The 16,505-nt window shown below is 32.3% G+C and overlaps 1 protein-coding gene across 2 annotated transcripts in view; it reads right to left on the bottom strand.

Annotated features, from left to right (window-relative positions):
- Positions 1-666: 666 nt before the first annotated feature.
- AP3S1 (adaptor related protein complex 3 subunit sigma 1) overlaps positions 667-16,505 on the bottom strand; it is a 54,288-nt gene continuing 38,449 nt past the window's right edge. Inside the window, exons 5-7 of one of the 2 annotated variants that reach the window (XM_090279033.1) lie at positions 10,440-10,547; positions 7,343-7,383; positions 1,322-1,385 (exon numbers count right to left, since the gene is read on the bottom strand). In XM_090279033.1, coding sequence (XP_090135159.1) covers positions 7,348-7,383; positions 10,440-10,547 — 144 coding nt within the window. In that variant the 3' untranslated portion in view covers positions 1,322-1,385; positions 7,343-7,347. Of the gene's footprint in view, positions 1,386-7,342; positions 7,384-10,439; positions 10,548-16,505 lie in introns of both variants that reach the window. The other variant, XM_090279032.1, reaches the window with a different exon arrangement.

The raw sequence follows: 16,505 nt of genomic DNA, 5'->3' as shown, positions 1-16,505 counted from the left end.
CCTGACTGGTGCCTACCCCTCACAAAGATGCACTAGCCCCAACCTCTGGATTCCCTGAAGCACCTCTCTGACAAACTTGGGCTCTCCAGGTGGTCCATGCAGAATGCAGGACAGATTGAGTTGTGTGGCCACTATTCCACTCACACACCCAACCGGTGGAGAGCCCTTGCATCACACAGCCAAATCTTGGTTTCAAAGAGAACATTTGGGGAGGCAAGACAAGAACTGTAAGGAAAACCTTGGTCTAACTAGAAGAGGAATCCCATTCATGGTTCCCAACGTAAGACCATATAAGAAAATGTGGCTGATCATGAGAAATCAGAATTATAAGTGTTAGAACTTAAGAAAATAGTATAGCTTTGACTTTGGGATGGAACAGTCAAGTGGAGCCCCAAAGAATTTTGTGTTCAAAAGCAACTAAGTATTTGCTGAAATTATTTTTTCAATATCTGAGCAAGAAGGGATCAGATTCAAGATTTAAATACATTAGGTTATGCAGTTTTTAGAAAAAGGTTTGTTATCTCCCACTCCAGAACTCATCCTATACAATGTGTTATAAGATACACTCCTCTTGATTGTGAAATAATTGAGCTTTAGAATAATCCAGTGAGTTTCTGAATATTAAAAACAGAAGTATAAATTAAATAAATCATCATTAACAGCTGCTTAACAGTGATAAAATATACTTTTATTTACTTTGTTGAGTCAAAGGGTCGTAAAAAAAATTATTGCTAAAGTAGATATCAGGCAAACAGAAAGGTGCTTTAGAAGTCCAGTTACCTTGGAGTTTATTTAAACTAATAGGAAAGGGTTATAATGTTTTCATGCAATACATACTTGGTTCTTTAAATAACAATTGTGACAAATAACAGAAAGAATTAAGGAATGTTGCACGTGTGATTTATACAAAACATCAACATTTTGGGTTGTACATAATTTAGAGAAATGTTCCAAACACTTTTTGAAATACTGTTGTAGCCAATATATAGAAGCATGCCTTATGTGGGCATAGGAATGCAGTTTAGAAAAGAAAGAAAAAAATCATACTGGAATTACTCAATTTCTTCAGAATCACTCAGCATGGAAAACGACATTGAACCACCATATTGATTTTACACAACTTCTATACAGTACCTTGACTTAAATCCAAGAGCAAAAGTTAAGACTCTCCCCTATTTTTGGTAAACAACTGCATGGTAAACTTAGATATCTTTTCCCCCTGGATTTTACCTGGGAGTGGCCTTTAAATTTTTTTTTTATTTAAAAGAGGGCAGGTTTGGCACTTTTATACTGATGTCACCAATGTTAATATTTCTTGGGATCTCAGGAAGATTCATATTCTTTACAGCTGATACAGCACGGGCTGGAGCTCCCGCTAAGCCAGCCTGTATACAGAAGCAAATAAAAGAAAAAGAAAATGCACAACTCAGGTGTAGCTCATAAAATAACACTAAAAATGGAGGGCAATACTAAAAGATTTTCATATAACAAGCTTAGAGACCACATGGTAAATCTGAATTGATATGAGATGGTTACTTTGAAATACTAATCTATAAAGAGAAAACAGTTGACATTAAAAAGTACAGAAAATACATGCAATGATAACAATGTAAAAATTTAAATACAAATTAAACTGTACTACTTGGTACACACAATAGTCAAATGACAAAGCTATATCTTCACCTATATCATGATATAACTGACATAAGCATGAAGCATAGTTTACATTAGTTTTGTTATTAAGCATCTCTTACAATAATCATGATATATCTTGGGTTTTTTGCTTTAAAAATGGCATTCACTATCAATATATGGTTTGAAATAAAAACTAAAAGTAACAAATCATGCTTGTTTAGTTTCTTTACTTAGGGCTAATGTCTTAAAAACGTTTCAAAACAATAATATTTTTAAATATTTTTTAAATATTATGAGGGCTATTCTAAACTTTAAAGGAAGTTCTTGAACATTAAAAAAAAAAAATTCAGGCTTTTAAAGTAAAGCCTCAATCCAAAGAGAAGAGTTCTGCCTAAAAATGAAACTGTAACAAGAGGATCATTCCAACCTTCTTTACTATGCATTAATAAAGACATAAAAAGAATCTATCATATCAAATAGGTTCAACAACATATGTTTAGTTTACAAAATACAAATTTAAAAAATAGCATAAATGGAAAAGATAGCATATACATAAATATAAATAAAATTTATAAATAAATTTATAAACAAAATTTAAAATTTCTAGTACCATTAGTGTACATATTTGGCTTTTACTTAGTAAGAAAATTTATAATTTTGTGAAGTAATTTTGAAAGAAAGTATGCTTAAAAATAAAAGAAAAAGGAATATATATCATTTTTTCTCAAATAGCTACATCAAGAGTCTTCATATTTTTAAGGTTTAATTTATGTATCAATTAGAGTTCATCAATTTTTATTCAGGCTATATAATAAAGCCAACAAACACATTCAATTTGTGGCATATATTGTCTTGCACAAAAGCAGACACTTAAGTAACAAAAACAAATCTCTACTTTCATTAGATTACACATATACAGAGGTGGGCAAAAGTAGGTTTACAGTTTTTTGTATGAAAATATTACCATAATTAAAATATTATAACAGAAGAATAAACTGTTTCGCTTACTGACAACTGTACAACTGACAACCTACTTTCGTCCCATCCTGTATAAGAAACAATGTTTATGTAATTAGAGACACTAATTTTAAAGTCCGTTTTTGTAATTTTAGGGTTTTTTTTTCTCATGTCATCCTACCTTTTTTGTTAATTAAAAATAATAATAATAAAGCTGTTACCTGAGAAAAATCTTGACTGATACAAAATAGGCCAGTGTAAACTATTTGCTGAATAAAGGATACAAACATTGTTAAGCAATGAAATAAAGCCATGGATTATCAAGTCAGAATTGGAAATAATAGAAAAATCTGTAAAATAGTATTAATAATAGATATGGTCCACACAGGTAATGATTCGAGTGATATGGATGAAACACTCCATACCCAATTGAAGACTTAATAGGGCTGGGACTTCAATTTTTTTAATTTAAAAGTTGTTTTTGATGTATAACTAAAAATTTGACTGACCTCTACATTTATACCTACCTGAAGTGATGCAGCTTTTGTTATATCCCACTTCCCTCCCACTGCCCCGAAAGACGAAGATACATATGAGTATTACTTAGGATAGCATAAATCATATTGAAAAGGGTCTTTAAGTTGATCATTTCAAGATCAATGTCAAGCTATCAAAATTTAGAATGGTGAAGGATCAAAGAAGAATTTGGTTCAAATAGCTTTACTATCTTGTAGGCTCTCTTCCTTTTACCAGGAAGTATATTGTCTCCCAAGGGGAGAAAATGATTTTACAAAATTACAGACACCCTGGAACTAGTATCATTTTTCCAGGAAGAATAACTTTATAATTTTTCTAAATAGCAAACCAATTTGCCATTATTTTTACTTTGAAATTTCTACACAGAGTACAAATGATGAGTAGGTTATAGAAAAGTATTGATTATATAAATATAAATGTTTTAAAAGGCATAAATTATTAGAAGGTTTTGTGAGAGAGAAAAGATAGATATGTGTGTGTTTTACTGGATGCTATGATTTATATTTATAAATAGTTAAAATAATTGTTTTCAGTATTAAACTAAATATAATTGTCAAGAAGCCTTCTTTTCCATAATACGCTATACCATGAATGGCTAAACTGAACTTAAGCAAACAAAATGAGAATTAAAATACACCCTGTTTAAATTTCATTAGATTAACTCATTTCTTTGTGACCAGAGATGGTGTCGACTATTGGCTACTAATGAGAACATATAAAGGCAATAGCATATATGTGCCAAGTACTTATTATGTAGAAACAAAAGTTTTTAAATACAACAAATTACAATTCTTCTAAACATAAGCAGCAAGCTATAGACATGCAAAGGGTGGTAATTATTCAGAACACACAAATGAATTAAACGAATCAAATTATTTCTCAAGCATGTTCAATATTTTTGTGTAGGATGCCATGAATTTAAAAGGTACACAACCTTAAAATTGTAATGTGTATGTCAATTAAGTTTTAATTAAACAAACATCTTAAGAAATTAGATTCTACAGAAGATAAAATGTAAGGAAAAATATAAGAAGGACTGTTGATTAGTAAGTAGACATTTAAATGATCTATCAATGTTTATATGTAAAAACTAAAGACTTAAAAAAAAACCTTCATGTTACCAGGTAGTTAACACCCAAAGTACTACAAAATCAATTTCATTTTCAGACTTCCATGAAAGTGAAGTCTGAAACATTTTTATTAAAGAATAAAATGTAAAAGAGGTAATTTGCCACTAGAAAATCAATTTGCCAATACAAGTGTAATTTTCACCCTAGTTCAGCTTTTTTTCAATAAGATATATTCAAAGCAACAAGATAACTTTTACTAACACTCAAATTTATAAAATTTAAGTTTACCTGACTTGTTAGTAGTTTATACAATTTAAAATGTAAAAAATAAGATATTTTCTGACAGTACAACATAGTTCTTAAAGATTAAAGATTACACAGTTGACACAAGCAGAAATAAAAAGAATGAAACCCTACTCGAGAAATAACTTGTTTCCATCTATGTTATTTTACTTGAGCACCACCATGGCGGGTAAACTGCAGCAACTCCACTAACAAAAACAAATACATGAATCCAAAGCCATTAAGAGTATGAATTAGATGAAAGAATGAAGTACAGTATAAAAGAATGGTCATGTTTTCTCTCCCATGAGGTTAAATAAATTAACAGAATTAAGAGAAAGAAAACAAAATGAAGTCTGCAAGTATACCAAAATGAGGCCAAACAGATAGAAGACTTATACAGACATACTCTCGGAAATTTCAAGCACTAAAATCACAAAGATAGTAATGGATGGATATGATCTTTTAGATTTTGTTTTTAAATTGCCAGACCCAAAAATAAACAAAATATGTGCAAGCAAAACTGAAAAAGCAGCATTACTAAAATATATTTCAAAAAATCTGAAAGCTCCCTTTTCCTTATGCAATAGCAATTAACTTACTCAGAGGGAAAAGGAAAGAGTCTAAATATTTATTTTATCTAAGACATTAAATACCAACCTACCATCTAAAAATTTTTTTTCAAGCTTGAAATATAACATAAGAAGATGGTAGCTGGAATAATTTGTACATACTAAAACCTTTATCCACCCTTCCTGCTGGAAGTTGGTATATGCATATTCAAAATTTTGACTTAACAGCAAAGTGAAAGAACATCAACATTAATAAACACAGTATTAAATGGTTTCAGACTCAAAATCATTAACAAAATAATGGCAGATTGTGGAAAATGTTTTAAATAAAACAAAAGGTATTTAATATTTAAATTTCTAAATGTAAGGTAGAATAACTTTTAATCTGGGAACTATTAACAGGCTTGCTCTTTGCTTTAAAGACAATGCTTTAATACTACAACTGTAAACAAAGAGATTAGAAACACTGATGACAATCCTCTAGTAAGCAAGAACATAGCATTTTATTAAAAAATTTATCAATATTAGAATATTTAAAAATTTTAAACCTCCCAAACTACTAATCATTTTGTATAATCATTTAAAATTTTAATTCTAGCAAAGGATTTGCATGTGTGAAATAAATATAGCAGATAAAAGCTAGTCATGGATTAAACATAACTAGTTTTGACCATTACAAGTACCTCAGGGGCCTTCACCATAATTTTTGCAGAAAACAGTATAACTGTACATGTCAGCATCGAGGGGAAGAACCAATTTACAAGCTGACTTTCCAACATCTGTTACTTAGTCCCTCTTTTCTTATTCTATACTCTTTAAAAATAGATACTTGATTTTTAAAAAGAAAAAAGCAAAAAAAAAGCTAATTACTGGTTCTAGTTATGGAAGTTAAGTGGCTGATAGCTCCTTGCTAGCAAATAGCAATTTAACATAAATTAAAGACTAGAACATTGAAATTGGCAGTGATTTGGTTCAATAAAGTGAATCACACCGTTGTTTATTTTCTATTTCAGGGATAAAGTAATATGGATACAGGAATCAAACATAGTACTCCAGCTTCATGACATAGCCCATGATCTTGGGATAAGAAATTATAAAGCCACCTCTCTGTTGCTGTTTCTCAAACACATCCAGAAAGTAATAATTTAGTGGCTAAAAACTATGCCAAATTCTCAGTGCCATTTTCCTAATCAGTAAGGTAGGTAACCTAACTTATTAAATTTATAGATTTTTTTTTCTTCCCAAGACTCAATAAAGTATTTTTATTTTGAAATTTTTAAATGGGGTCCTATAAACATTTTCATTTTTCCTGAAATGGCTTTGTACAAAAGAGTTGTTCATCATCTACATGGAAATGTTTAAGAAGTAATTGACACGGTTAAATTATAGTGTGAAAAACTGTATAGAAAATACCAGAGAAAATTTAGTTTTTTAAAGCTAGGAGTCTACTGAAAACATTTCTGATATTTAGCAATATGTTTTACAATAATATTCAAGATTTATAATATTTTATTGAGTCTTATTATGACATGTTTGGATGTCAAAGGTTGTTATAATGGAAATCCACTTTATTTTGGTAAATATAGTTAATTCTACTTTTTATACCATTTAATTCAAATTTAAAAGATTTATGATCTTGTTTTTTTATTGGCCACTTTTAATATGCATCTGTTAGTCAAAATTAGTAAAAGCAATTCTGTTAAGACTTTGGAAACGAAAACCATTAGGGGAGTGGGAAGAGTACTATTTAACAGTCACTATTCTAAGCCTTCACTGATTCCTACTTTGTATGAAAAATTCTGAAGGTTCAGCTTTTGGTTTTTAAATTCACAGCTTCTAAAACCTAGCAGGCAATTTTATGTTAGAATTCTAATTTAGAAAGACAGAGAAAAAAATCTGCGAGAGTTAAAGATTGGTTCTGCCATATGATGTCCAAAATAAACTCTAAATTTAATATACAGAGTAAATTGTCATTTCTACAAAATGGAATTTTGTCAATATAAAATGACAATATTTAAAAAAAAAGAACAAAAAATTTAAACTTTCCTTTTACAATGCAGGCAGACAAAACAGAACAAACATGACATCAATGATACACTAGTAAAATACACTAAGTCCAATAAAAGATGAAGAAATTACAAGGAGAAACTAGAATGAAAATAGGCTACAGGGACTATATGGGTTCATTAACACAAAGAATTTTTGAGTCTGGCCTAAACAATAAATTGCCTTTGACATCATTTTGCTTTCCCTTTTGTTAAAGTACATTTTTCCCAAAGTCAGCAATACCTTGTCTACCTGTCCTGTCTGGGAGATTGAAAGATAAAGGTCTGTAAGAGAGAAGAATGGAAAGAGCTAGAAAGATCACGATGTTCCGGGAAAAAAAAGAGGACTGACTTTAAAAAGGTAGTGACTAGATACAGAGCCATTTATTCATCTTATAAATAACATGAAATACATAAAAACTAACAAGTCTCCCCAACCCCACCCATCTACCTCCACCCCCCACATAGTCCTTTCACTCCTAGGCAGATTCGTATGCCTCTCAGACTTTCCCCGAATCCCACCACTTCCCAGCTTAAACTCTCCTTTCTCAAGATCCCAATGTTATAGTAAACCATTTTTCTATCAAAGCAGGATAGATGAAAATATACTTAAAACACATCTTTGTTTCTTCTCTGTTTAAAGATGTGGGTGATCTTTGCTCCTACCTGTCTAGGCATTAGGAATTAAACTGGATCACTTTTGACTATCACTGAAAATATAGTATCATTAACCCAAAATAATAAAATCTTTGATATCAGAGTAAGTAAAGGCTCCTAGATAGATCCATATTACCTTTTAAAAGCTGTATTTCAATTAAACCTTGGCTGATTTTTAAAAATAATGCTATTCTAAATATTACTTAAGTTAATTTTAAATATATGATAACCAGGTCTTTTCATCAAACATGATACTCTGGGTTCTAATTAAGTCTTTCTTGGTAAGTTTTTGCTTACATAATAAATTTTAACTAAAATTTAATGAGTTAGATCAATAAAAGTTTATAGTTTGCTTTCAAGTAATCTTGGATTATTCTACAGTCATATGTTTGGTAGATATAATCATTTTAATTAACATGGAAATAGAACCCAAATGAAACTTTTTGACATTTCAGTGTCTAGAATAAAGCTGGTAGACTTCCTAACATACTTAAAATATTTGAAAATTACTGAAAAATTACAAAAAGTCAACATTATTTTTCAATATAATTTCTTAAAATATGATCAAGACTAATGGCCTCACTTTGACTCAAAATCCTATTTTATAACTATATATTAGCAATGAGACACTTAATAAACATATGTTGTGGTTTATCCTCAATGAGATTTAAAACATACTTTCTTGTAAAGGAGAAAAAGAAAAACTAATCTGGTAGCAGATAACAACTGACTGCATATTAAAAGATGATCAGTGGATGAAAAAAGGGAGTATTCACTAATATTCAAAACCGTTTTAAATGGCATTGCTTCTGTAAGAGAATTTTTAAGTTATAGTATTCTTATAACTATTTCCATCAAAAATATAAATTCTGTATTTTACTACTCTTTATAGATTAAAAAACTGCTCTAACAAAATTTTACTGGATAATCAAAAAGCAAATATCCATTATGCAGTTATTATAGGCCCTTTATGACTTCCATCAATATTATATACATCACACTAAGGAGAAAGGGGAAAAAAGGACACTACCAATGGAAAGACGTTAAATACCTGGAAATGTAAACATTCCAGACAAGAAGTCAATATATTTTTACAGATGATTCCACGGAATTTACAAATTACCACATCTACTCATTTTAGAGTGATTAATGGATTGTGTCACTGTCTCTTGGCATTTAAAATCTGTATCCACACAGTATTGTAACACAAAGTTTAACGGATTATGTAAATTTAAAACAATCATTTTAAGACTTTAAAAACTACAACTTACAGTTTATAGTAAATCTTTTACTATACCATATAATATATTGCAAACTAACCACATTAAATAATATTTTGAGTTGCTTTTCTTGTCCTAGTCTAATCTAGTTTATGTTTTCCCCTTTCAAAAACTAGTATTTTAAAAATTGGCTATAGAATACACAAAATATATAGTTACTTAAAAGAGTCATAATTTTAAGTTCTTCAACATTATAAGCCTTACTTTTGGAAAACCAATAGGGATGGTATATTGAGATAAGAAATGCAGGACTATTTTAATTTTCAATAAAACATGGGAAAGTGTTTTTATACAAAGCTCAACTGCTTCTAACTCTCAGATTTCATATTTATCCATCATCTTTATTTTATTTAATTCCAGTAAGCATAGTATTATATTAACCTGGTCCTTTAAAGTGTCAACAGATAATAAGTCTTTAGAACTCACCTGCTGTAAATTAACACAAATGTATTTTTAATACCTTGCTGCTTTTATATAATGTTTACTTTATATCAACCAAACACATGAATTTGTACTAATAATTATAAACAAAATATATTTTCCTAATCTATATTACTATAAATACCAAAGGTAAGAGCGTCCTCAAACAAGCATAGCACTCACTGAATGATATGCAATGCTATTATCTCTCTAAACCTGTTATAGTAATAATAAAACCACCAAAATAATGTGAACTCGAGTGGCTCTGCTACAGCACCTGTTACTAATATTCAGCCTAGCTCATGAGGGAAGAGTCACTAAAATTCTAACCTACAGTTTTATACAGTGCTAAAGTGCTGGTAGGTCTTCATTCTAACGATACAAAGTTAGCAGTGTATAACTAACCAAATCTTTCTCTTATAGAATGCAATAAAAGCCATGAATACATGTAGCAATGAATGTATAACTCAGCAAATGGGTCAGTGACCTTTGGCAAGATTAAGGCATTGAATTTCCTTTTACAATATGTACTCAGGCTTGCTAAGCAACTATTATAATTTATTACCTCCTCATGAGAATTCCATTACTTTCTCTTTCCTTTCAGAAATAGTTTGTAAAGCTAAGTTTGTATAACTTTAAAATATAAGTTCTAAGATTTCCTTGATAATTACTGACTAATGTTTTCTAAAGCAAACATTTATTCCATTTTCAAATACATAATTTCTTTTTTAAGTAACAAGAATTTGGAATTGTGATAATTACCCAAGGCAGTTGACTATGGCTAAAAGTAAGATGCACAAAACTATTTGGTAGATAGTAGTCACAGAACACTTGGCATATGAAAATTTGTATATTCCCTTTTTAAAACTGAGTAAGCTGTACCTAAAGGGTGATACTGAAGGACAAACAGTGAAAGCTACAAATCATACATAATTCATTACCATGCTAACTACCTTCATTAACTAGAGCACTTTCCACTCTTACCTCAGATTTCTCCAGTTTATTTTGTGCATCAATTTGTGTAACAATCTCATTCATGTTGGTCTCCAATACCATTCCCCCCATCACCATTTCTGCAAGAATATTGTGTACCTAAAGAAAAAAAAAACACACACACACACCCATAAAGAAAACTCACTACAAAAACATTTCATAATTCCAGTAGTTTTTTGTTTAAATACTGCTGTGTCTACTTTTTAAGTATAAGCTGTAAAAGAAAATAATTTGGAGTAAAGGCTCATAATCCACTTTTGTCACTACTGTCAAGCCTTAGATAATTATATAACCTTTTTAAGTCTTAGTTTAATGGGCTGTAAAACAGAGATAATAATAGTACCTCCTCCATACATTGTTGAAAAGATTAAGATCATTCATGAAAGTGCCCAAAACAAAGTAAATGATCAATGAGCATTAGCTACCATTTTTATCATATTAACCTTAATGCTAAAAAAACAAAAAACAAAACAAAACAAAAAAATCTGCAAAGGCCTTTTATAGACTCTTAGCCAATAATTATTAATTTTTTTATGCTCAAGGTGCTTAATAAAGCTATGTAGCATTACTACAAGCTCTAACTGAAAAATAGAATGAAAATTCCTTTTTATTGTAGGTACTTTTAATATGCTTTTGTCCCAAAGCCCTACCTATATGAAACACTGAAATTTTTTATCAAATACATCTTATGACTAAAAATAGTATCTTCCATTGGGGAGAATAAATTTAACCCAGGTTTTTTTCTCATAAGGTATTGGATCAAATATCACCAATTCAAAGCTGAATTAAGTTTCACTGAATAATTATACTCTGCTATAAGTTTTACAAAATAATAAGACATTAAGAATGGAGACTCTGAAATTAGATAAGACAGAAATACTGACTCTACCACTTACTAGTCATATGCCCTTCAGCAGTTACACGACCTCTCTGAGTCTGTTACCATACTGGTGAATTAGAGAAAGAAATAGGATAGGCATTTCATAAGATTATCATAAGAATAACTTATGGAAAGTGCTTAGAGTACTTATAGGTATTACAGAGTAATTTCATTTTTTTAAATAAAAACTTTTTTTATTAATCCTGACTGGTATAGCTCAGAAGGTTAAGCATCGTCCTGCAAACCGAAAGGTTGCTTGTTCAATTCCTGGTCAGTGCACATGCCTGGGTTGCAGGCCAGGTCCTCCAGTCAGGGGCTTATGAAAGACAACCGATTAATGTTTCTCTCACATATCGATGTCTCTCTCCCTTTCTTCTCCCTCCCTTCCCCTCTCTGTAAAAATAAATAAATTCTATAAAGAAAAAACAAAAATTTTTTGGTTAAATATGATATATAATTATATTATTTTATTTTTATTTCTTTATAACAGTTCATGCAAATATATTCATGATTTTAAAAATATCCTGTCATATTTACTAACTTTTCATTACGGCAAGATGGATACCTCATGTACAAATTTTGAATAAAGAATTACAGAAATTACTTTTCCTAGCAAACAACACAAAACCAGAGGCCACAATTCTTTTTAAAAACCTGTGCTAATCAAATCATCACTTATCTTTTTTGTTACTAGATATTATTTATTAAAACTATATTTTGATGCTGTACTCACAGTATCTAATATATTTCTCACATTAACCTTTGTTAAAGCTGAGAGAATAAACCAGCTTACTCAAGTCACATAAACTAATATGTGGCAAATTAACAATTCAAACCTAAATCGGAGTGATCTAAATCCAATTTCTTGCTTTCTTCTGTTAATAGTAAATGAAATTAACAGTAAATTAACTTTTAGTCGTAATTTATGAAAATTCAATTAAAGGTCAAGAATGTGACTAGATAATGAAATAAATTTATCTTATAATAGCTAATAGGTACTACATGCAGGAAAAGTATTCAGATAGAAAGGCCATGGTCAGCCAACAGAGATTTATTAAAACTTCTGTTTTAGCAGCAGTACTTCCTCCCTCCTTTTTAAAACAAATTCTCATGAAAAGCAGTCTGTAAAGTTGATAAAAGTGCATCAACTCCACCACTCCCACTTTGGTCAGGCTTTCTTGTGGGTTAATCATTATATACATTGTACTGCAGCCTTTCAAAAGCCTCTCAGAATACAAGCACTGCAGTAGTAGTGGAAACCATAAATTTTAGTATTATAGAAACATCTTCCAGTTGAGAGGTATCAAAAATATGAGCACCTTGCAAATATGGGCCATACCCAAGAAAGTCTAAGAAGGTATATCAATATACTAAATCCTTAAAGAAACATAATCTCATTTATTATGAAGGTAATATATGCCTAAAGATTGTATTCTTGGTGAGGAAGTAGTACATATTAAGTAGAAATTCAAGGAGAGAAACAGTATGGAAATAAGAATTATTAATTGGAGGGCTATCCCAATATTATCAAGGTTATGGTGTCCAAAGCAAGGCATGTCACGCGAGATGGGAAAATTTAGAAGCTGATCGTAAAATGTGCAGTTACAAAAAATGTATGTTCCAAGAGTTGGGAAGAATTTTTGGCAGATTTAATATGAGAAAGAGGATGATAAAAGCTCTGCTTTTAACATAACCCTAACTCATATGGTTAGCATATTCCATTATTTTGTTTTATACATTTTACTTAAAACAGATTTTTATAGAAGTAAAAGAGTGACAATAACCTTGTAATACAACTCATCTACTAGGTTCTTTGATGTTCACCTAAAATAAGCGTTCAATGAATTTTTACCTTTTATAATTTTTATAAGTAATCAAGTGTTTTTTAAAAAGTAGCAAATACCACATTAACAATGTACTTTAGCATTAAAAAAACACATAGCTTTTTTTGGACATAAACCATAACTTTTTACAGAAATCACAATATAGGCAAACAATTAAAAGTTCAAGCCATACAGAAACATATGTACAAGCAATAAGTGTCCACTGCCTTCTGCTTCTCTTATTAGGTCCCTCTATCTGAAGATAATTACAGTTAACTGAATCTTACATACCCTTCCAAAAAACTTGTTATGCACATACTTATTATATGTGTGTGTACATGTGTATCTAATTTACACAAATGAGATCACACTATATATATGATATTTCACAATTCTGCAAGAAAATAAAAAATGTATTAAAATTAGAGGCAGCAGAGAATGAAGATGTAAATTTAAAAAATAATTTAAAATACTGGTGCCAGATATATGTACAAGGATAATCAATGACACTGTTAGTTAAAAGCAAAGATACAAAAATACAAAATTGTAAAATGGTGAATCCACACTATTATCACACAGCTAAAACTGAGAAAAATCTATCGGTTGCTTAACAAATACATACAGGTTATTAAATGAAAAATGGAGTAGGATAGAACAATACACAGAAACAAAATGGGGAGACAAAAAAGTATGCCCCAAATGTAAGAACATGAGAAATCCCAGAAAAAGAATTACATGAAATGGAAGCAATCAAAATACCAACGCAGAGTTTAAAACAATGGTTATAAGGATGCTCAAGGACCTTATGGGAAAAATGGATGATTTCAGTGAGAACTTAAGGAGATAGTAAGTAATAAAAAGGACATAGAAAACACACACACACACACACATACACAGATAAATGAAGAATACAATATCTAAAATGAAGACTACACTAGAAGAAATCAATCGCTGGTTAAATGAAGTACAGGAGGGAATCTGTGATTTAGAGGACAAGATAGCAGTAAGTACAAGCATCAAAAAGAAAAGAGAATTTTAAAAAATGAGAAAAATCTAAGGGAACTCTGGGACAAAATCAAGTGTTACAACAGTTGCATCACAGTGGAATCAGGAGAAGAGAGTGAACAAGGGATAGAGAACCTGTTTGAAAAAAAAAAGGCTGAAAATTTCCTTAATCTGGTGAAGGAAGAAAGAGTCACACAAGTTCAGGAAAAACAGAGAGTCCCAATCAATAAAGAGTCTGACTCCATTTTTGATATTTGGCTGTTGATAGTCTGACAGTTTTCAATTCCTACAACTCCCCTTCTTTTTCTATCCCACACCTGGGCAAGCTGATAAGAAAGTCCAGGAGTTGCTCCTTCCTTTGCACTGGTGGGAAGTTCAAACCACTTAAGACCTGGCTTGAATGTGGAAACTCATTCCAGCCCCATTCCATAATCACATAAAACCCGGAGTCAACTTCCGGCCAAGATGGAGGCCTAGACTGACATGCTCTGTCTCCCTCCACAACTAAGAAGGACCACAACTATTGCAAAACCAGAAATAAGCAGAAGTTCCAGAAAATAAAGCTACATGGAAGTCCAATGTATGAAGTTATAAACAAGTGGTACTTGTCCGGATGGGTAGGAGGGGCGAAAACGGGGTGGAGAGGTCAAGCTGTGCTGGCAGCAGCGGCAGCAGCAACGGCAGTGGGACGGTGGTAAGCACAGACACCCATATTTAAGGGGAGGCGAGAAGCGCTTGGGGAGTACCCCCAGCTACAGACCAGACCCGTTAGCTTGTGATTCCAATGCTGGGGAAGGTAGACCCCCGTTGCCTTGGACTGAGGGGGCATGGGGACGGAGGAGGAGGCTCCTGGTCTCTCAGCGGAGAGTGAAGGGCAGGAATCCATCTTGGACCCCCACCCCCACAGAAAATGCCAGAGTGTGGTGAGACGGGTCACACGGTTGTGACGAGTGCACGGGGCTCTGCCCCCTATAGCATAGAAGTTGTGACAGCCCTGCCCAGGAAGCAAAGGTAAACACAAACTGTCAGGATGGAACAGATCATGATAGAGATCCTGGTGACACAGCTGACCAGACAGGAAATATCTAATCTAATGAAGCAAGAGATAGGAAATCTTTCTGAGGCACAGTTCAGAGCTTTGGCTATATGACTGCTTACAGACCTGACAGCAGATCATAAACAAGACAGGGAAGAAATGAAGGGTAGTCCTACTGAAATGAACAAAAACACATGTGAAACTATTGGTGAAGGAAAGAAACCAGGAATCAAATCAACAAATCAGTACATAGGGAAGGAACAGACAACCAGTGCAGAAAGAGGAAATGAAAAGTGAGGAAAATGAGAAGATCAGAAACCTCTGGGACAGCTATAAGCAGGCCAACATCTGAAACATAGGGTTGCCAGAAGGTGAAGAAGAACTAGAAACTGAAAAATTATGTGAAACAATAATGAAGCAGAACTTCTCTAAATTGGGGAAGGAAATGGAATTACAGGTCCAGGAAGCACAGAGAGTTTCAAAAAAATTGGACTCAGGGAGGACCACACCAAGACACATTATAATCAAAATGTCAAAAATTAAGGATAAAGAGAATCTTAAAAGCAGCAAGAGAGAAGAAGAGAATTAGGTACAAAGGGGTCCCAATAAGACCATCAGCTGATTTCTCAAAAGGAACTCCGCAGGCAAGAAGGGACTGCCAAGAAATATTCAAAGTAATGAAAAGCAAAACCTAAAGCCACGATTACTCTATCCAGTGAAGCTGTCATTCAAAATAGAAGAGCAGAGAAAGTGCTTTCAGGACAAAGTAAACTGAAGGAGTTCATTAGATCCTAACCAATGTTATACAAGATGTTAAAGGGAATTGTTTAGGAGAAGGAGGATCAACACTATGAACATTAAAATGAAAACTGTATCACAACAACCAACAACAGAAGTTAGGGAATCAAAACAAAGGCAAACTAAGTAGGCAGTGAGAGTGGGAAAAGAATTATAGGTATGGGGAACATTATGGGGGGGTCAGCAGGGAGGGGGGTGGGGGAGAGGGAGGGAGATGGTACAGGAATTAAGAAGCATAGTAGGAGACTTCCGGCCAAGATGGAGGCTTAGACGGACACGCTTGGTCTCCCTCTACAACTAGAGAGGAATACAACTACTTCAAAACAAAAGATAACTAGAAATTCCAGAAAATAAAACTATACGGAAGCCCAACGTATGAAATTATAAACCAGCGGCGCCCTTTGGGCAGGTAGGAAGAGCGAAAGGGGGCGGTGCTGTTTGCGGTCGCACCTGGGACAGCGGCAGGGAGAACAATCCCAGCGGCAGGGAGAACAATCCCAGCTGCAGTCGAACCT

This window comes from Furipterus horrens, unplaced genomic scaffold, assembly GCF_987537825.1.
Source record: "Furipterus horrens unplaced genomic scaffold, mFurHor1.1.pri manual_scaffold_5, whole genome shotgun sequence".
Taxonomy (NCBI): Eukaryota; Metazoa; Chordata; class Mammalia; order Chiroptera; family Furipteridae; genus Furipterus; species Furipterus horrens.
The sequence above is the reverse complement of the archived record's forward strand: the minus strand, read 5'-3'. Positions and strand labels throughout refer to the sequence as shown.